This window comes from Neoarius graeffei, chromosome 27 (genome assembly GCF_027579695.1).
Source record: "Neoarius graeffei isolate fNeoGra1 chromosome 27, fNeoGra1.pri, whole genome shotgun sequence".
Taxonomy (NCBI): Eukaryota; Metazoa; Chordata; class Actinopteri; order Siluriformes; family Ariidae; genus Neoarius; species Neoarius graeffei.
In genome coordinates, this window is record NC_083595.1 from 23,616,621 (window position 1) to 23,638,386 (window position 21,766).

At 45.9% G+C, this 21,766-nt stretch overlaps 1 protein-coding gene across 4 annotated transcripts in view; it reads right to left on the reverse strand.

The window, feature by feature from the left end:
• The window catches only part of harbi1 (harbinger transposase derived 1), a 34,522-nt gene that overhangs the window by 4,367 nt on the left and 8,389 nt on the right, over window positions 1-21,766 (reverse strand). For all 4 annotated transcript variants that reach the window (XM_060912025.1, XM_060912026.1, XM_060912027.1 and 1 more), the window contains exon 2: window positions 18,209-18,893. In XM_060912025.1, the coding sequence (XP_060768008.1) occupies window positions 18,209-18,878 (670 nt within the window). In that variant the 5' untranslated portion in view covers window positions 18,879-18,893. The remainder of the gene's footprint in view (window positions 1-18,208; window positions 18,894-21,766) is intronic.

Consider the following 21,766-nt stretch of genomic DNA (forward strand, 5'->3'; position numbering starts at 1 on the left):
TAGTCAGGTGTATACTGGGAGCCAGGGCACCGGACATAGCAGGTAATCTTATGCTGCTTTTCCACTACCAACGCGGCTGAGTTGGGCTGAGCCGTGCGGTGCTGTTAGGCTGAGTCGAGCTGAGTGGGGCTGTTGGGGTTGCATTTCGACTACAACCGCGCTGAACCGTGCTGGCTGGAAGTGGGTGGACACATTGGGTGGAGTTAGCGAAAGTGGGTGGATGTCACGTGATGTTGTTAGGCGGCGCAAACAGTGACATCAGTGACCTTTTAAACGGTAGTCTCACGACCCGGATAGTAAACAATAAACATGGAGGACATGGAGTCGTTAGTGTTGCTGGTCTTGGTGCTGTGGCTTGTTGTCACCGACAACGCCAACAGATACTGGCAAGAGCGTATAGATGAGGCGAGGCGCATAAGGCTTCAGAAATTCTCGTAATTCGTAATTCTTCTTCTTCCGGGTTTATGGTGTTTACAGATCCCAGCGTGCTCGCGGGGCGTGTGTGGGCATGTGAGGACACTCCTCCTCACCAATCAGTGCACAGGGGAGTGTCTCCTCACGCCCCTAGCCCCACTCGGCTCGGTTTGGCTTGCTTCAGCCCCACTCCAAAACCGTGCGAGTTTTGGGTGCTGAGTAAGGCTGAAGTGAGCTGAGTCGTGCTGCTCTGAGGTAGTCGAAACGTGAGCCGTGTCGGGCTGAAGTGAGCTGAAGTGAGCTGAAAAAGGGTAGTGGAAAAGGGCCATTAGGGTCCTAGGCAAGCACAGGATCTCAAAGATAGTTATCCATGTAGGAGCTAATGATATATGCCTTCGTCAATCTGAGGTCACTGAGAGTAACTTTGTAGAGGTGTTTAAATTAACAAAGGCGATGTCCAATGCTGTAGTATGCTCTGGCCCCATCCCAATGCAGTATGGCAATATAGCTTACAGCAGGTTATGGTCACTGAACTGCTGGTTGTCCAGGTGGTGTTCTGAAAACAGTGTGGGCTTTACAGGTAATTGGACTAATTTTGAGGGCACTGCTGGCCTGTTAGGGCGGGACGGTATCTATCCCACTCGGGAAGGTGCTGCTCTCATTTCTTGCATAGTCTCAGAACAGGTCTAGTTAACTTCTGACAATCCAGAGCCAAGGCTAGGGAGCAGATGAACAGGCTAAACCGACTGTCTACTAGCTGCACAGAGTCGTCACTCAGGGTCCACTAAATCGAGACGGTGTCTGTTCCCCGAGCTAAACAAAAAAGTAGAACTACTCAGAGAGTTTGTTCCAGTAACCTAATCAATATAAAATTAGATCATACTTAACTGTACAGCAGCTGCCAGCACATTTGATCGAAAGGTGGGGCTATTAAATATTACAATATTTTTGTATTACAAATATGGTTGTAGATTTCTTACATCTAAAGCACTCTTGGTTAACGAACTTATTACTGATCAGGAGTTTAATGTACTGTGTTTAACAGAAATATGGATTAAGCCAAATGAATGGCACAGGAGGAGGCGTCGCGGTTATTTATAATGATTATCTAGGTGTAACACACAAACCCGGTTACAAATGTAATACATTTGAAGTTCTTCACACTAATATAATGTATATAGCCTCGAAAAATAAGTCTACCCAGTCAATTCCGTGACTTATTATTTATAGGCCCCCGGGGCCATATTCTGAGTTTCTTTCTGAATTTGCAGATTTTATCTCAGACCTGGTTATTTCCTTAGACAAAGCTTTAGTTGTCGGAGATTTTAATATTCACTTTGACAACCCAGAAGACCCTTTGAAAACAGCATTTGTGTCCATTTTAGATTCAGTAGGGGTTAATCAGTGTCATAGGACCGACCCATAATGGTGGTCACACCCTCGATCTAATACTAACATTCAGGGTAAACATAGAAAATATAGTCACATTTTCACAGTCTGAAGTTATCTCAGATCATTGTCTCATCTCATTCAAAATATGTCTGAGCAATAATATATGCACTTCACCATGCTATTGTATTAAACATACATTCACGTCAACTCCTGCACAGAGCTTAATAAATGATCTCCCAGAGTTATCAACTTTGATTGGGTCACTGTCAGCCCCCGCAGAACTTGATCAGGCAACTGAATGCTTAGAGTCAACGTTCCGCTATACTTTAGATCGGGGTGGGGAACCTTTTTCCTATCAAGGGCCATTTCGAGTTTTATAACATCCTATGGGGGCCAAACTAAAATTTTTTAACCCATAACCTCTGCTGAAAATTTTAAGATGCAGCCCATTTATTTTAGCTTTCTTTCATGCTATTCAAATAAAAAGTAACCTTATTGGTGTAACTTTGTTTTATCCCTTTTTAATCTTTGTCATGCTCCGCCCCGGACATCCACTCCGGAGATTATGGCTCTCCCACACCAGCACCAATTCGGATCCGGGACGGGAATTCCATCCCACCTGAACTCACTTCCTGGTTTTCACTGTTGCTTATTTAAAGGCCGTTCGCAGACTCTGACTTTGCCAGAACGTCTCGTTTGTTTTCTCTAGCTGTTTCTGTGCTGTTCATGCTTTTCATGGTTTTTCCCTCTAGCTATTTTTCTAGTTCATGCTTTTTGCACCAATTATTTTTTCTTGTTCATGGTTTTTTGCTTTAGTGTTTGTCCTCACCTGTCTCGTGTTTTTGTCTCGTTTCCCAGACTATTTTTGCCATTTGTGTTTTTGTCCCGTTTTGCTACCTTTTTGCCACGCCCTTTTTCCCCCTGGATTAAATCACTTTATTTATTGGATTACTGTCTGTTGTGCGTTTTTCTGCTTCTGGATCCAAACTTCACCTCCACCACCCATAACAATCTTCCCATTTTCTTTTTAAATTTTATCCTCCTCTTACTGTTTTAATACTCTGTTTTTAGTCTTGTGTTCTTATTGATTTTATATGTACTGATGTAAAGCACTTTGAGCATTTTATGTGCTGAAGATGCTCCAATATAATAATATTTTACCAATTATTATTATATCTGGCCAATCTAATGTGAAGGCCGGAACTGCTTCTCTTTGGCGAGGCATCTGATGTCAGATGATACAGATGACGATGCTACTCGCAGCTGGTTTTACAGGTTTGGGTCAGTCAGTCTTGAGCGGAACTGATTCTTTGCAAGGGTCAGTTTTGAGAAGAACTGCTCACAGCAGTAGGTTGTCCCAAACAGTGATGCAAACTTCAGTGCATGTCTCAGAGTGGGAAAATCCTCAGGATGCACATACAGTTTGTAGAACTCAAGCAGAGGAAGGTTGTTGTACCTAGCTTTGAGCTCATCATTGCTTTGAAGCTCAAACAAATCCTCACCTTTGGTAGTGCCATGCATGGCTTGCAAAGACAGCATTTCCTCCCGCGTATCAAACTCTGCTGTAATACCACGCACAAAAATGGCGAGTTGGGCAGTATTTGTGATGTCTGTTGTCTCGTCGCAGGCTAAAGAGAAAAACTGAAAATCCCTTGCAGTATATTTCAATGTTTTCTCAGTGTCTTGTGCCATGTCAGTAATCTGATCAGAGACGGTTCTTCGAGACAAACTGACACTTTGTAAAAGTTTCACTTTGTCTGGTGCGAGCAGTTCCGTGGCAGCGACAAGGCACGCCTTCACAAACTCCCCTTCTGAATGTGGTTTCAATTTCTTAGCGATTAACTCACTTACCACAAAACTAGCCTGTGTAATGTTTTCTTGGCTACCTTGAGGTAAATATTGCTTGTTAGGAACCCAAACTCTGCCGAAGAGCATTAATATTATCCACGTGCACTTATCCTTTCAGCTCGTCCAGTTTGGCGTGTTTGGTGCTGTAATGACGCGACAGATTAGCCTTTTTCATCACTGCAAGGGTGTCCTCACAAACTAAGCAAACTGGCTTGTCCATTTTTCCTGAAAAGTGCGACATTCCGCATCTACCCTTCTCTTCATCCTTGCCATGGTGCGTTTTGGTGAAATCGTTAAACAGTCTGTCTATGCCCGCTAAATGACATGACAAGACCGCGCATGACCACGCTCTGCTCGTGTGGGGTTCAGGACCCTGACCTTGGCCCAGAAAGGCAACCACTCGCCTATTTTATTAATTGCGGTCTCATTTTTTCCTGATTTAATTTTTTTTTCTGTGTGAGTAATTATGAATCATCTTGTGGGCCAGATCAAACGGTCTCACGGGCCGTATATGGCCCGGAGGCTGGACGTTCCCCACCCCTGCTTTAGATAATGTAGCTCCTCTTAAAAGGAAAATGATCAGAGAGAAAAAATTAGCACCCTGGTATAACGATGACACTCGCACTTAAAAACAGACCACTCGAAAATTGGAACATAAATGGTATCAAACAAAATTGGTAGCATTCAAATTAGCTTGGAGAGTTTCCTAAAGTATAGAAAAGCTCTTAGTGCTGCTAGATCAACATATCTCTCCACCCTAATAGAAGATAACAAAAATAATCCTAAATTCCTATTTAATACTGTAGCAAAGTTAACCAGGTATAAGACCACCATAGACACATGCACACCTGCAGTATGTACTGTAGTAGCAATGACTTCATGAATTTTTCAATGACAAAATTGAAAATATCTGACAAAAAATTCAAACTACTAATTTAAGGTCAGACAATTTAGGTCAGGGGTGTCAAACCTGATCCATAAAGGGCCGTGTGGCTGCAGGTTTTCATTCCAGCCATGCAGCAGCACCCTGATTTGGCTTATTCAATCAACTGACACACCCACCCTTTAATCAAGGGTGGGTGTGGCTGCAAGTATTTGACTGTGTGAAGACAGTTCAGTTGATTGAATGAGCCAAGTCAGGTGTGCTGCTGCATGGCTGGAATGAAAACCTGCAGCCACAAGGCCCTTTATGGATCAGGTTTGACACCCCTGATTTAGGTGATCCTGTAGTTAACAATATAACTATCAGATCAGCAATTAGAATGTTTTACTCCGCTTAGAGAAATCGAATTACTTTCATTAATCTCTGCATCAAAATCCTCAACTTGTGTACTAGATTCCTTACCTACACGTCTATTCAAACAGATAATACCTGAAGTAACTGAACCGCTTATACAAATAATAAATTCTTCTCTTAGGATTGGCTATGTACCCAAAACCTTTAAACTAGCAATTATGAAACCCCTGATTAAAAAACCTGACCTTGATCCCTGTCAGCTGTCCAATTATTGGCCAATATCAAACCTCCCCTTTATCTCCAAGATCCTAGAAAAAGCTGTGGCACAGCAGTTATGCTCATATTTACACAGGAATAACATCCATGAAATGTATCAGTCAGGATTTAGACCTCATCATAGCACTGAGACAGCACTGGTGAAAGTAGTAAATGACCTACTGTTGGCATCTGATCAGGGCTGTGTCTCACTGCTTGTGTTGCTTGACCTTAGTGCAGCATTTGATACCATTGATCATTCCATTCTTCTGGATAGACTAGAAAATGTTGTGGGAGTTAAGGGAATGGGCCTCTCCTGGCTCAGCTCTTATTTAACTGACCGCTATCAGTATGTTGATGTAAATGGTGATTTTTCTAGACATACCGAGGTAAAGTTTGGTGTTCCACAAGGTTCTGTGTCTTAGGTCCACTGCTTTTTTCTTTATATATGCTACCTCTTGGTAATATTATTCATAAGCATAGTATTAGTTTCCGCTGTTATGCTGATGGCACACAGCTGTATGTTTCTGCAAAACCAGATGAGAGACACCAGCTAAATAGAATCGAGGAATGTGTAAAGGACATTAGACAGTGGATGCTTATTAACTTCCTTCTGTTTAACTCTGACAAGACAGAAGTACTTGTACTAGGACCACATGCAGCTAGACCTCATCATAGCACTGAGACAGCACTGGTGAAAGTAAGTTTTCTGATTACACAGTAACTCTGGATGGCCTTTCTGTTTCTTCACATGCAGCAGTAAAAGGCCTCGGGGTGATTATTGACCCCAGTCTTTCATTTGAAACTCATATCGATAACATTACCCGGATAGCTTTCTTTCATCTCAGAAATATTGCTAAGATAAGAAGTTTTATGTCACTACACGATGCAGAAAAACTAGTTCATGCTTTTGTTACCTCCAGGCTGGATTATTGTAATGCCTTTCTGTCTGGATGTTCCAATAAGTGCATAAACAAGCTGCAGTTAGTTGAAAATGCAGCAGCAAGAGTCCTTACTAGAACTAGAAAATATGATCACATCACCCCTGTCTTATCCACACTACATTGGCTCCCAATCAAATTTCGTATTGTTTATAAAATATTACTATTGACCTTTAAAACACTGAATGGTCTCACGCTACAGTACCTGAGCGAACTTCTGGTCCTTTATGACCCACCACGTCTACTTGGATCAAAAGGTGCAGGCTATCTGCTGGTACCTCGTATAGTGAAGGCTACATCAGGGGGCAGAGCCTTTTCTTACAAAGCCCCATAGCTATGGAACAGCCTTCCAAGTCGTGTTTGGGACTCAGACACAGTCTCAGCATTTAAGTCTAGGCTGAAAACATATCTGTTTAGTCAAACCTTTTGTTAAGATAAGATAGCCTTTTATTATCCCACAAGGGGAAATTTACATTGTTACAGCAGCAAAAAATATAAAGAGAAAAAGATAAGGCAGTGAAGGAGTAGTGCAAAAGTACGAAGTATACAAAAAAGAATATCTATAAAAGAAATAAACTACAAATTTAGAGATAAAAAATTAACAAATTTGCATAAATTAAATGGTTTGCAGATATATAGTGAACATAAGTGTATTACAAAGGTGGTATTACACATGTAAGTATTGCACAGGTATTATTACCAGTATTACCCAGATAGTATTACACAACTAAGTCAGTATATTGCACAAGATCCATTTTAACCATGTGTAGCTAGCAGTTTGCTGTAAAGTACTGATGCTGATGGTCAGTGCGCACAGTATACGTTCAGAGGAGTTTCTATGGATGTAGAAGTGATCTGGACAGCTTTGTTCATTATTGTGAGGAGTGTCTGGTGCTGTGCTTGGTGAGGTGCCGGTTGTACAGTCTCACAGCAGTAGGGAGGAAGGAGCTGCTGTATCTCTCCTTAACACACTGCAGATTGAGGAGCCGGTCACTGAAGAAGCTGCCCAGTGCTGCTACTGTCTCCTACAGTGGATGGGAGGTGTTCACCATTAAGGATGACAACTTGGCCAACATCCTCCTCTCCCCCACTGCATCCACTGAGTCCAGTGCACAGCCCAGGACAGATCCTGCCTTCCTAATCAGTTTGTTCAGTTTTTTCCTCTCTGCTGTTGTGATACTGCTTCCCCAACAAACAACTCCATAGAATATGGCTGATGCCACCACAGAGTCATAAAAAGAGTCCAGAAGTGGACCCTGTACTCCAAAGGCCCTGAGCCTCCTCAGCAGCTGGAGTCTGCTCTGGCCTTTCTTGTACAGGGCGTGTGTGTGATCAGTTCAGTCCAGTTTACTGTTCAGATGAACACCCAGGTACTTGTAGCTCCTAACCATCTCAATGTCCTTTTCCCTGAATGTTCACTGGGGTAGTTGAAGAGAACCTCATCCTGCGGAAATCCACCACCAGTTCCTTGGTTTTACTTGTATTGAGCTGGAGGGAGTTCCGTTGGCACCAGTCCACAAAGTTCCTTGCCAGTTCTCTGTACTCGCCATCGAGGATATAGCCCACAATAGCAGAGTCATCAGAGAACTTCTGTAGATGACAGGTAGTTGTATTGTATCTAAAGTCCGCAGTGTAAAGCGTGAACAGAAATGGGGCCAGGACTTTCCCCTGTGGAGCCCCTGTGCTGCAAAGAATGGTATCTGACATGCAGTCCTTTAGTCTCACTGTAGAAATAGTTAAGGTGGGCAGAGCACAGAAGCACAGCAGGCCAGAACTGAGTTTGCAAAAACCCTTTTTATTTTAGCTTTTCAGCTTTTAATTATCCCCCCCCCCCCCACACACACACACGTGTTCTCGTTCGGGGAGAGCCCCCTTCCTCTGCTCTCCCTCTCCCCTTATAGGGCGCGGTCACTGGGGAAGACACACAAACACAGGTTAATTTCCGTCAGGTGCAGTGATTCTGCCACTTACCTTCCCTGACTCCGCCCTCCATTCACAGACCAACGCTTGACCACGCCCCCACTGCCACATAACCCCACCACCCGACTCAGGCCAGGGAGCCGTCCGGCCTGCAGCTGACACCCCCCCCGATGGGAGAGGAAATCCGCCACGACCATCTGCGCACGTAGCCTGTAGACCACCCCGAACTTAAACAGCTGGAGTGCCAGATACCAACGGGTGATCTGCGCGTTGGCATCCTTCATGCGGTGGAGCCAATGCAGGGGCGCATGGTCTGGCAAGAGGGTGAAAGGGCACCTCAGCAGGTAGTGGCGGAGGGTGAGGACCGCCCACTTGATGGCAAGGCATGGCCACATAGGTGGTGTGGGGGTGGAGGACCCTATCCATAAGCCGCTGGAATGTAGCGGGCGCCCCAAACAGCCCAAAAGGAAGTGTGACGAACTGGTGTAAGTCAAACGGTGTGGAAAAGGCCATTTTCTCTCGGGATAGCGGAGTCAAGGGGATCTGCCAATATCCCTTTGTCAAATCCAGTGTCGAATAAAAACGAGCCGTGCCTAGTCAATCGAGCAACTCATCAATACGAGGCATTGGGTACGCATCAAATTTAGACACTGCGTTGACTTTTCTATAGTCCACACAGAACCAGACCAACCTGTCGGCCTTGGGAACCAAGACCACCGGGCTGCTCCAGTCACTGTGGGACTCCTCGATGATGCCCATTTCGAGCATGGCCTCGAGTTCTTCCCGAACCACCTTTTTCTTGTGTTCGGGCAGTCTGTAAGGGCGACTGCGCACTACTACCCCGGGGGCGTCTCAATGTGGTGTTCTATGAGGTGGTTGCGGCTGGGCAGGGGCGAGAACACGTCAGAAAATTCTGTTTACAACTGGGCTACCTCCGTGAGCTGGGTCGGGGAGAGGTGGTCTCCACAGGGGACCGGAGCAGTGGGCGATGTCAATTTTCCCTTTTGCACCTCTGGCCCCAGCTCTGCCTTCTCTGGAACCACCGACACCAATGCCACAGGGACCTCCTCGTTCCAAAGTTTTAACAGATTGAGGTGGTAAATCTGTAACGTCCCACCCCTGTCCATTCGCCTCACCTCATAGTCGACGTCCCCGACTCACTGTGTGACCTCAAAGGGTCCTTGCCACCTGGCGATAAATTTGGAGCTCAACGTGGGCAACAACACAAGTACTTCATCTCCCAGTGTGAATTCCCTAAGGCGCGTGCCCCTGTTGTACAGACGGACTTGACGTTCTTGGGCCTGCCGCAAATTCTCCTGGTTTAGGTGCGTGAGGGTGTGGAGTTTGGTGCGCAGATCGATAATGTATTGAATTTCATTTTTGCTTGTTGAAAGTCCCTCCTCCCAATTTTCACGCAGCACATCTAAAATGCTGCGTGGCTTAAGCCTGTATAATAATTAGAACGGGGAGAACCCCGTGGAGGCTTGTGGGACCTCTCGCATTGTGAATAACAGAGGCTCGAGCCATTTATCCCAGCTGCGTGCGTCCTCGATTACAAATGTTCAAATTATGCTCTTGAGCGTGCGGTTGAACCATTCGACTAAGCCATCCGTTTGTGGGTGATAAACGCTGGTGCAGATAGGTTTAATTCCCAGTAACCCATACAGTTCGCGCAGTGTGTGTGATATAAACGTAGTGCCTTGATCAGTCAGAATCTCTTTGGGGATTCCGACTCAGGAGATGACGCGGAAGAGTGCTTCCGCAATACTGCATGCTGAGATATTGCGAAAAGGCACTGCTTCTGGATATCGCGTTGCATAGTCCACCAGAACTAAAATAAAGCGATACCCTCGTGTTGACCGATCTAATGGCCCGACGAGATCCATCCCAATTCTTTCGAACGGGGTCTCGATTAATGGCAGAGAGTGCAAAGGCGCTTTTGGAATGGCCGCTGGATTTAGTAACTGGCATTCGTGGCACGCCGTACACCACCTACGGACATCGCCGTGAATCCCTGGCCAATAGAACCGGGCCATTATTCGGGCTAGTGTCTTATCCTGCCCTAAGTGTCTGGCCATGGGATTAAAGTGAGCCGCCTGGAATATAAAGTCCCGGCGGCTCTTTGGGATCAAAAGCTGTGTTATCAGTTCTTTAGTCTGAGTGTCCTGCGTCACTCAGTATAATCTATCTTTAATAATGGAGGAATAGGGGAAGGATGGGGTGGCGTTTGGCTGGAGCGTTTGACCATCGATTACTCTCACTTGGTCAGACGCATGCCGCAGAGTCTCGTCTCGCGTCTGCTCTAACGGGAAATCCGCGAGGGATTCCCTGAGAGAGGGAGGAGGAGCCTGCTGCTCCTCACTTTGACGTGGTAATGACGTAGATAGCTCTGTGACAGCTGCTCCCGCCAAAGTCACATTGGGACCTCCCCCCACTAAACTATGGCAGGCCCCACTCTTCACTAAATGCGTCATTAATTCCCCGAATCCCGGCCAATCAGTCCCCAAAATTGAGTGGGTAAGGCGAGGATTAACTGCCGCCTTTACTCTAAATTTCTCCCCTCGAAATAGAATGTGGACCGACACTGAAGGGTAGTTGTGAACATCCCCGTGCACACACACAACACCTTCACCAATTGTGCTCTCCCCAATGCTTCGTCTTGCACCAGGCTTTGGTGGATTGAGGTCTGATTACAGCCGGAGTCCACCAAAGCCTGATACGTATCCCCTTGGATACTCACCAGCATGCGATACGCTCCAGCCCAATCGAGGGCGGTCCCTGGCGCGTCGGGGATCCGGACCACCGCGCCCACCTACATCGCCGAGCACTGATGCTGGAGGTGCCCCGGCTCCCCACAGTGCCAGCATACCGGCCCAGGCTTTCCCTCTGCACCAGTGTTCCGGAGCTCACTCACCTGAGCGGGGGACGACACAGACACAGAAGTAGGAAACAGTAGGGCACCACCGGTGTGGCAGGCCGGCTGGGGTGGAGCCGGCCCCCGCACCCGCGGTGGGGGAATGGGGCGAGGACGAGGAACAGAAGGAGAGAGAGGGGAGAAGAGGAGACATGCTGTCCTGCCATCGGAACAGCCGCCATATAGTCCTCTGCCAGCTCGATGGCCTGATCCAGCGACGCCGGGCGATAGCACTTGACCCACTCCGCGGTTCCTTCCGGAAGTCGGGCGATGAATTGTTCCAGTGCCACTAGGTCGATGATTCACTCGGTGTTGCGGTTGTCGGCCCTCAGCCACTGCCGGCAGGCGTCCCGGAGTTGCTGGCCAAATGCGAACGGCCGGCCAACCTCCTCCAGGCACAGCACGCGGAAGCGCTGCTGCTGCTGCTCTGGGGTGTGCCCTACACGTTGGAGGACGGCCCTGCGGAGGTCGGCGTAGATCAGCCAGCTGTCAGCGGGGAGCTTTAGCGCAGCCAGCTGTGCCTCACTTGTTAGCAGGGGGAGGAGGCGCGCTGCGTGCTGTTCCACCGGCCAACCCCATGCCTCTGCTCAAAAAGAGCAAGGAAGGCTTCGGGGTCATCATGCGGACCCATCTTCGTTAGGGTGAGGTGGGGAGGGTCCGCGGCGGTGGTGATAGTGGACCCCACTGACGTGAGCAGGTGCCGGAACGTCTGGTGATCTTCCTGCTGTGCCAGCACCAGGGCTTCGAACCGTTGTTCCTGCTCCTTCCAGAGGGCGACCAGCGCCTGGTGCTGGCTCTGTTGGGCCAAGGCGAGGGCATGGACCAGGTCCTTGAAGGGGGAGGACTCCATGAGGCTGTTCTTTTCTGTACTCTGTCCCAGGTTTCAGCACCACTGTCGAAATAATTAAGGTGGGTGGAGCACAGAAGCACGGCAGGCCAGAACTGAGTTTGCAAAAACCCTTTTTATTTTAGCTTTTCAGCTTTTAATTATTCCCCCCCCCACACACACACACGTGTTCTCGTTCGGGGAGAGCCCCCTTCCTTTGCTCTCCCTCTCCTCTTATAGGGCGCGGTCACTGGGGAAAACACACAAACACAGGTTAATTCCCGTCAGGTGCAGTGATTCTGCCACTTACCTTCCCTGACTCCGCCCTCCATTCACAGACCGATGCTTGACCACGCCCCCGCTGCCACACTCGCATACTATGGTCTATTTGTGAGATAGTCCATAGTCCACGAGGTAAGATGATGGTCCACCCCTGAGCTCTCCATCTTACTCCTCAGAAGAGTTGGCTGGATGGTGTTTAAGGCACTGGATAGATCAAAGAACATGATTCTAACAGCACTTCCTGCCTTTTCAAGATGAGAGACAGAGATCTATGAAGCAGGTAGATGACTGCATCTTCCACCCCGATGCCTGGCTGGTAGGCAAACTGCAGGGGATCCATAGCTGGCCCCACCAGTGTGCAGAAATGTGCCAGAACAAGTCTTTCCAGAGCCTTCATCAGGTGAGAGGTCAGCGTCACTGATCTATATCCGTTTAACTCAGTGGGGTGTGCAGTTTTTGGTATCGGAACTACACATGATGTCTTCCAAAGGACCGGCACTCTTTCCTGTTCCAGGCTCAAGTTGAAAATGTCCCGGACTATTCCACACAGCTGGTCAGCACAATGCCTCAGGAGCCCAGGGTTGATGCCATGAGGACCTGCAGCCTTTCTCGCCTTCATCTTACCCAGTACCCTCTTGACTTGTCCTCTGTCGAAGGACAAAGAAGAGCACAGCTGAGTGCTCGGTGTTACGCATGGAGGTGTGAAGCACTGAGCTGGATGTATGATGGTTGAGGGGTGCTGAGAGGGTGAGAAGGAGGTTTGTGGGCTGGGTGACGATGACCAGGAAGAGACAGCTGCAGTAACAGTGGACTGATCTGGGGGGAGGGCTGGTGCCTGATCAAATCTGTTAAAGAAGTTGTTCAGGTCATTTGCCCATTGCAGCTCACCTCCAAGCTGCCTATTGGACTCCTTAAGCCCTGGGATGGTTTTAAGGCCCCTCCAGACTCCACTCACGTTGCTCTGCTGCAGCTGGTCCTCCATCCTCCTCCTGTAGCGGTCTTTGCCTTCCCTGATCTTTCTTCTCAGCATCTCCTGTACCCTCCTCAATTCCTCTCTGTTTCCTGATCTGAATACCCTCTTCTTCTCATTCAGGAGAGCCTTCAGCTCAGGAGTGACCCAGGGTTTGTTGTTTGAGAAGCACTGTACTGTTTTAGTGGGCACAGTGTTCTCCACACAGAAATTTATGTAGTCCGTGATGCAGCTCGTGAGGCTGTCTACGTCCTCATGGGCTCATGAAGAACATCCCAGTCTGTAGTGCCAAAGCAGTCTTTCAAAGCCTCATAAGTCCAGCTTTTCACCTGTTGTGTATTGACTGGATGTCTGTGAACAATAGGTCTGTAGACTGGCAGAAGATGCACCAAGTTGTGATCAGATTTGCCCAGGGGGAGGGGTGATATACTATATGCTTCCTTGGTGTTGGCATAAAACAGATCCAGTGTCTTATTGTCTCTTGTGCTGCATGTTACGTACTGTTTGAAGCTGGGGAGACTGGAGGACAGGGAAGCATGGTTAAAATCCCCGGAGATCAGGATGAGAGCCTGTGGATGCTGTGTCTGCAGTCCACTTGTGACGGAGTGGATGACATCACATGTCGTGTTCGCGTCAGCAGAGGGAGGAATGTAAGCAGTTAATAGTGTTTATGAGGGAAAGGAGTAGATCTGGAGGGTCCTCAGACATAGTGTTTTGGTAAACTGGGATGTATGGATGCTGTCAGTCCCCCACTCACTTCCTCACTCGAGTTTGTTGATGGTGTAGTGACTGCTGCTTATGTCCCAAGGCACCCTCATGCCTGTGTTACCTTCTGGCTCTCCCCTTTTAGTTATGCTGTCATAGTTTTGCCGGAGTCCCTGCTTGCACTCAGCGCAAAATGTATACTGTTCTTACTTCATCAGGTGACTTTGGGCATACCTAACAACCTGTGTCCCCCCCCCAAGTTACATGTCAATCCTGAGATCGAGATGCTGACCTCCTCTGCTCCTTGGACCTGCCTGATCCATCCTGATACCCTACATCTGGTTGGAGTCTCATCACATCGCTCCTGTGGAGGACAGGACAGTCTCCATATGGACAGTTGACAGTCACACTTGGAAAATGCTCTGGACGCTTACAGTAATGCTTTTATGGCTGAGGACTACAGTTGACTTGCTAACTTTAGGACTGCAGTTGTCATGAACAGTTTCGCATTCAAGTTTCCATCAATGAAGAGTTATAACATCAACGAAACTGACTTCATGTCACAACTGTTAAAAATGTTATAATCACGTTGTCTGTTATCACCCAAATGAGGATGGGTTCCCTTTTGAGTCTGGTTCCCATTGAGGTTTCTTCCTTATGTCATCTGAAGGAGTTTTTCCTTGCCAACGTCGCCACAGGCTTGCTCATTGTGGATAGATTAGGGATAAAATTAGCTCATGCTTAGTCTTTTAAATTTTGTAAAGCTGCTTTGCAACAATGTATATTGTTAACAGCGCTATAAAAAATTCTTGACTTGACTTGTTTTCCTTTCTTCAAACATAACGCTTCTCATTTAAACAAAAATGTTCTATTTTGGTCTCATCCATCCACAAAACATTTTTCCAATAGCCTTCTGGCTTGTCCACGTGATCTTTAGCAAACTGCAGACGGGGTGCAATGTTCTTTTTGCAGAGCAGTGCCTTTCTCTTTGCAACCCTGCCATGCACACCATTGTTGTTCAGTGTTCTCCTGAAGGTGGACTCATGAAAATTGGCTAATGTTAATATGAGAGAGGCCTTCGGTTGCTTAGAAGTTACCCTGGGGTCCTTTGTGATCTCGTCGACTATTACAGGCCTTGCTCTTGGAGTGATCTTTGTTGGTCAACCACTCCTGGGGAGGGTAACAATGGTCTTGAATTTCCTCCATTTGTACACAGTCTGCCTGACTGTGGATTGTTGGAGTCCAAACTCTTTAGAGATGGTTTTGTAACCTTTTCCAGCTTGATGACCATCAACAATGCTTTTTCTGAGGTCCTCAGAAATCTCCTTTGTTCGTACCATGATACGCTTTGATAAATGTGTTGTGAAGATCAGACTTTGATAGATCCCTGTTCTTTAAATAAAACAGGGTGCCCACTCACACCTGATTGTCATCCCATTGATTGAAAACACCTGACTATAATTTCACCTTCAAATTAACCTGAGGTTCACATACTTTTGCCACTCACAGATATGTAATATTGGATCATTTTCCTCAATAAATGACCAAGTATAATATTTGTCTCATTTGTTAAACTGGGTTCTCTTTATCTACAGTGGTGCTTGAAAGTTTGTGAGCCCTTTAGAATTTTCTATATTTCTGCATAAATATAACCTAAAACATCATCAGATTTTCACACAAGTCCTAAAAGTAGATTAAGAGAACCCAGTTAAACAAATGAAACAAAAATATTATACTTGGTCATTTATTTATTGAGGAAAATGATCCAATATTACACATCTGTGAGTGGCAAAAATATGTGAACCTTTGCTTTCAGTACCTGGTGTGACCCTCTCATGCAGCAATAACTGCAACTAAACATTTCCAGTAACTGTTGATCAGTCCTGCACACTGGCTTGGAGGAATTTTAGCCCATTCCTCCGTACAGGACAGCTTCAACTCTGGGATGTTGATGGATTTCCTCACATGAACTGCTCACTTCAGGCCCTTCCACAACATTTCGATTGCATTAAGGTCAGGACTTTGACTTGGCCATTCCAAAACATTAACTTTATTCTTCTTTAACCATTCTTTGGTAGAATGACTTGTGTGCTTAGGGTCGTTGTCTTGCTGCATGACCCACCTTCTCTTGAAATTCAGTTCATGGACATTTTCCTTTAGAATATGCTGGTATAATTCAGAATTCATTGTTCCATCAATGATGGCAAGCTGTCCAGACCCAGATGCAGCAAAACAGGCCCAAACCATGATACTACCACCACCATGTTTCACAGATGGGATAAGATTCTTATGCTGGAATGCAGTGTTTTTCCTTTCTCCAAACATAACGCTTCTCGTTTAAACTAAAAAATTCTATTTTGGTCTCATCCATCCACAAAACATTTTTCCAATAGCCTTCTGGCTTGTTTACGTGATCTTTAGCAAACTGCAGATGAGCAGCAATGTTCTTTTTGGAGAGTAGTGGCTTTCTCCTTGCAACCCTGCCATGCACACCATTGTGGTTCAGTGTTCTCCTGATAGTGGACTCATGAACATTAAAAGGTGGGGTACGAGATTTTGGAATAACAGTTCCCGCAAGCCATATTTTGAAAAGAAACAAGCCCGCCCTCGCCATGCTCCCACCCCCCGCGTCTCGTTAAGTTAGAGTGTAGAGAGCTTGGAAAAATAGCTCAAACTTTCTCATTTAAACTGTGTTTTCAGCCCCAATTTTCACTCCACACACATAATTTTCTCAAAAGTAGTAGCCACACTTGTCCTGATTCACACAATGTGTCTACCTACACGATAGGACTTGCAGTTTTTGAATGAGAAGCCTGAAAGTGAGGAGAGGCCAGCCGCGCAGCCCCATAGACTGCCATTATAAACGTGGCAGAAAAGTCACTCGTTTTTAACTCGCTCTAGTGACCTCATTTTTTATACTACAGACAAAAAAATTACATCAGTGTGTTCAGGAGAGCCTTGTGGCACTCACTGTGAAAGAATTTTGTGAATATCTCCTTCCATTTTCGTGTAAATCCCCGTTGTTTGGAGGGACCCTTTTCTGTGCATTTCTGTCTCTCCCTGCTGAGCGCAGGTTGGGGGAGGGGCTGCTCGCTCTCTCACACATATACACACACACACACACACACACACACACACACACACACACACACACACAAGGGACGGGCTGCTTGTGGGCTTCAGTCTGATTGACATGTCAATATCCAATCATTTTGAGGTGGTACCTCGATATGATTGGATGGCGTTTTTCCTTTATTTTACACTGTAGACTGGATTAAAATATTTCGTTTTTGGGTCAAACCTTCTATTGTACTGCTTGCAACATGGGTGTGAGGAGCTTTTCAAGCAATATGGTAAAAAATACTCCTGAAAAAAAATCTCATACCCCACCTTTAACATTAACCAATGTGAGAGGGGCCTTCAGTTGCTTAGAAGTTACCCTGGGGTCCTTTGTGACCTCGCCGACTATTAGACACCTTGCTCTTGGAGTGATCTTTGTTGGTCGATCACTCCTGGGGAGGGTAACAATGGTCTTGAATTTCCTCCATTTGTACACAATCTGTCTGACTGTGGATTGGTGGAGTCCAAACTCTTTCGAGATGGTTTTGTAACCTTTTCCAGCCTGATGAGCATCAACAATGCTTTTTCTGAGGTCGTCAGAAATCTCCTTTGTTCATGTCATAATACATGTCCACAAATGTGCTGTGAAGATCAGACTTTGATAGATCCCTGTTCTTTAAATAAAACACTCACACCTGATTGTCATCCCATTGATTGAAAAGACCTGACTAATTTCACCTTCAAATTAACTGCTAATCCTAGAGGTTCACATACTTTTGCCACTCACACATATGCAATATTGGATCATTTTCCTCAATAAATAAATGACCAAGTATAATATTTTTGTCTCATTTGTTTAACTGGGTTCTCTTTATCTATTTTTAGGACTTGTGTGAAAATCTGATGATGTTTTAGGTCATATTTATGCAGAAATATAGAAAATTCTAAAGGGTTCACAAACTTTCACCACTGTATGTATCAGCCCTGTGATGATCTGGCGACTTGTCCAGGGTGTACCCTGCCTCTCGCCCATAGTCAGCTGGAATAGGCTCTAGCTTGCCTGCGACCCTGCACAGGATAAGTGGTTATAGATAATGGATGGATGTTAAATGTGAAGAACGCCAATGGCGTCACCTGACTGATTAATGAGACAATTAGGGAGAAACAGTACATTCTTGTGCAATGCACAGACAAGACGAGGAATTGGAAGTGGGCTGTGTGAAACAGACAATGTAGACAATTTTGTATCACAACAACTACTAATTCCCTTGGAGGGAAGGGTCAGTACAAGACAATACATAGTTATTCTCACTGATGAAACTTTTCTATCCTGGTGGCACTGATCTCTCTTGCCTTTGAAAATCAATTTTGCATGTCAGATGGATAATTACATACTTAAATATTTAATATAATCTACAAGAGGGCTCTTTTCTATTCATCTCACCTAAAAGCCAGCCCTCGTAGTTCACCTGCTCCTCAAACAGCTTGCACACGCTAGACTGGTTAAAAACAGCTCGGTCTGTTAGACTGCCAGGCCAATGTGTCTCCGCGCTCAGTAGCAACCCCCGGGCGTCGCAAACCAGTTGGCAATTAATTGAGTGGAAGCCTTTCTTATTAATATACGATGAATCCTCTGCATTAGGTGCTTTTATCGCTATGTGTGCACAGTCTGCAACTCCTATCACATTAGGAATCCCTGCCACTCTGTAGAACTCTTCTTTAGTCTGCTGCTTGGTGGCCTCGTCCCTGTTGAAGCCAATGAACTCTGGGGCTTTCTCAATCAGAGCTTTGGTGACATTGGAGACACAGCGACTCATTGAGGCCTGGCTGATGCCAATGGCATCTCCCATCTTGCTCTGGAAGGACCCTGATGTATAGAAACCCAAAGCTGCAAGAATCTGAACATCAGGACTGATTGCTCGCGACCTCTGTGTGCGTTTTAAGAAGCTGTCCTTCAGCAGCTCCACCAAGTAGTAGATGAACTCACGTGGGAAACCAAATGTTGTCAACAGAAACTCATCTGATGCGGTTTCAATGTCAAATCGATCCAGTGTTTTGTGCCCACGGCCATGAAGCAAAAGGTCACAATCCAGGATTGCAATAGGGATTGCCATTATGAATGAAATAATCTGTAAGAAAACATACCACAGTTAGAAATATGAGAAACACAGGAACATAATTCCTCATTTCATTTAGAGTTTTCCACAATAATTTCTACCAGTCTTATGCTGTGGATAAGATACACTCACTGATCTAGTGCTTGCATAAGTTAAACATTTTATATGGATGAGGGAGAAAAAAGTTACTGGGATTTCTTGCATGAGCAGCCCTCTTCAATACCTCATGCCACAGTATCTCAAATTGCTAAGGTCTGGACTCTCACTGGAGCATTGCAAAACAAATTTTATTTATTAAAATCATTCTGTTGTTGAGCTACTTGTGTGCTTTGGATCATTTTCTTTTTGCATCATCCAACTTGTATTAATTTTCAGATCACAAACTTCCTCAGATTTTCATGTAAAATTTCTTGCTATAAATTTTAATACAGTGTCCTCTAAATCCTTACAAGCTATCTGTCATGGTGCAGGCACTTACAGATGTAATTGCAGAAGAGCAACGAGGAGTAGACAGTGTCAGAGCCAAAATGTGAGACAAGAATCAGAGTCATAGAATTAGCGAGGGTCAGGTGATTGGCAAACAGCATTAAAGGGAATAGATAAAAGTATAAATGGAAAACAGGGAAGCAAGAGTCAGAAGAATGAGAGTCAGTCAGAAAATAAGGCTTGGTATGAACTGTAGAAGGCAGAACGATACTTCGTATTGAACTGGAGTGAGAGGTTTATATAGGCAGGGGAACTAATTTGAATAACGAGTGACAGCTGAGCTCAATAGTTGGGATACAGAGGGCACTGAGAGTTGTGGGAAGTGTAGTCCATGGTGCCCATGTTTGTCATTTGGACAGGTTCAGCGGGTTTACTGACAGAGGCCCCCCCCTCGCGGAGCTCCCACTGGGATCTATAGTCTTTCTAGGACGCCCCCTACCTCTGAGTGCAGGTTTGTCTGGGTGTAGTGCGTGGAATTCTTGCTTGAGGAGTGGATCTAGGATGTCTTTGGCTGGAACCCAGCTCTGTTCTTTGGGCCCATAACCCTCCCAGTCTACCAGGTATTCAATCTGCCCTCTTCTACATCTAGAGTTGAGGATCTTGTTTACCTGGTAGATGGGTTCACCTTCCATGACAAGAGCTGGGTGTTCTTGGTTAGGTGAATTCTCGGAGAGGAGCCCCAGGATGGCAGGTTTGAGGTATGATACATGAAATGTTGGTGACAGTCTACTGTGAGGAGGAAGTTCTAGCCTGTATGAGACTTCGTTGATGCGGTCCAGTACCTTAAAAGGTCCGATATAACATGGCTGGAGCTTTCTGCAAAAGTTGTGTTCCCTGAGATTTCTGGTTGCTATCCACACTCTGTCACCTAGGTTGTATGTTAGGGTTTCAGCACGATGCATATCTGCATACTTCTTGTACTTGGCATTGATAGTCTCGATCCATTGGTGGACCTCCTCCCATACGGCTGTGAGTGAACCACTCTTTGACGGCTGGAACCTGGCTGGGTGTGTCGTCCCAGGGGAATAAAGTCGGCTGGTAACCGAGTATGCACTGGAACGGTGTTAGTTGGGTTACAGAGTGCTTAAGGGAGTTTTGTGCATACTCGGCCCATGGTAGAAAGCATGCCCAATCCCCCTGGTTACGCATGCAAAAGATTCTCAAGAAGCAGCCGATTTCTTGGTTGGCTCTCTTGACTTGTCCGTTAGACTGAGGACAGTAACCAGAAGTGAGACTGACTGATACCCCTAGTTTTTCCAAGAAGGCCCTCCAGAAGTGTGAGATGAACTGAGAGCCTCTGTCACTTACAATGTCTTCAGGAAGACCATAGTATTGAAAGATGTACTGAAATAATAGTTCTGCTGTTTGGGCTGCGGTGGGAATGCCAGGTAAGGGTATCAGCTTGAGGGCTTTGGAGAAGCGATCAATGGTTACCATAATTGTTGTGTGATTTTGGGAGGGAGGAAGGTCCGTGATGAGGTCTATGGCTATGTGGGACCATGGTCTTTGAGGGACCGGGAGGGGACGGAGATTACTGGTGGATGGAGTTCTGGGTACTTTGGCTTGTGCATAGCTTGAACATGATGCGATGAACTGGTTGATCTCAGTGAGCATGTTTTCCCACCAATACTTGTTTTGAAGCATCTGATGGGTGCAATGGCTGCCTGGGTGTCCCGTGGCAGGTGATGCGTGTGCCCACGTGATGAGTCTGCTTCTGAGTTGCTTGGGTACATATAGTAGACCAGGTGGAAGATTCTCGGGGAGTTGTTGAGGTTGAGAGTCACTGATTTCTCTGCCTAAGTCCCAAGTGATGGACTGGAGGAAGCAGTGAGAAGGGACAATGGGATGGGCAGTGGGGTCCTGATGAGGGGGAGCAAAGATACAGTGGTGCTTTAAAGTTTGTGAACCCTTTAGAATTTTCTATATTTCTGCATAAATATGACCTAAAACATCATCAGATTTTCACACAAGTCCTAAAAGTAGATAAAGAGAACCCAGTTTAACAAATGAGACAAAAATATTATACTTGGTTATTTATTTATTGAGGAAAATGATCCAATATTACATATCTGTGAGTAGCAAAAGTATGTGAACCTCTAGGATTGGCAGTTAATTTGAAGGTGAAATTAGTCAGGTGTTTTCAATCAATGGGATGACAATCAGGTGTGAGTGGGCACCCTGTTTTATTTAAAGAACAGGGATCTATCAAAGTCTGATCTTCACAGCACGTTTGTGGACGTGTATCATGGCATGAACAGAGGAGATTTCTAACGACCTCAGAAAAAAGCGTTGTTGATGCTCATCAGGCTGGAAAAGGTAACAAAACCATCTCAAAAGAGTTTGGACTCCACCAATCCACAGTCAGACAGATTGTGTACAAATGGAGGAAATTCAAGACT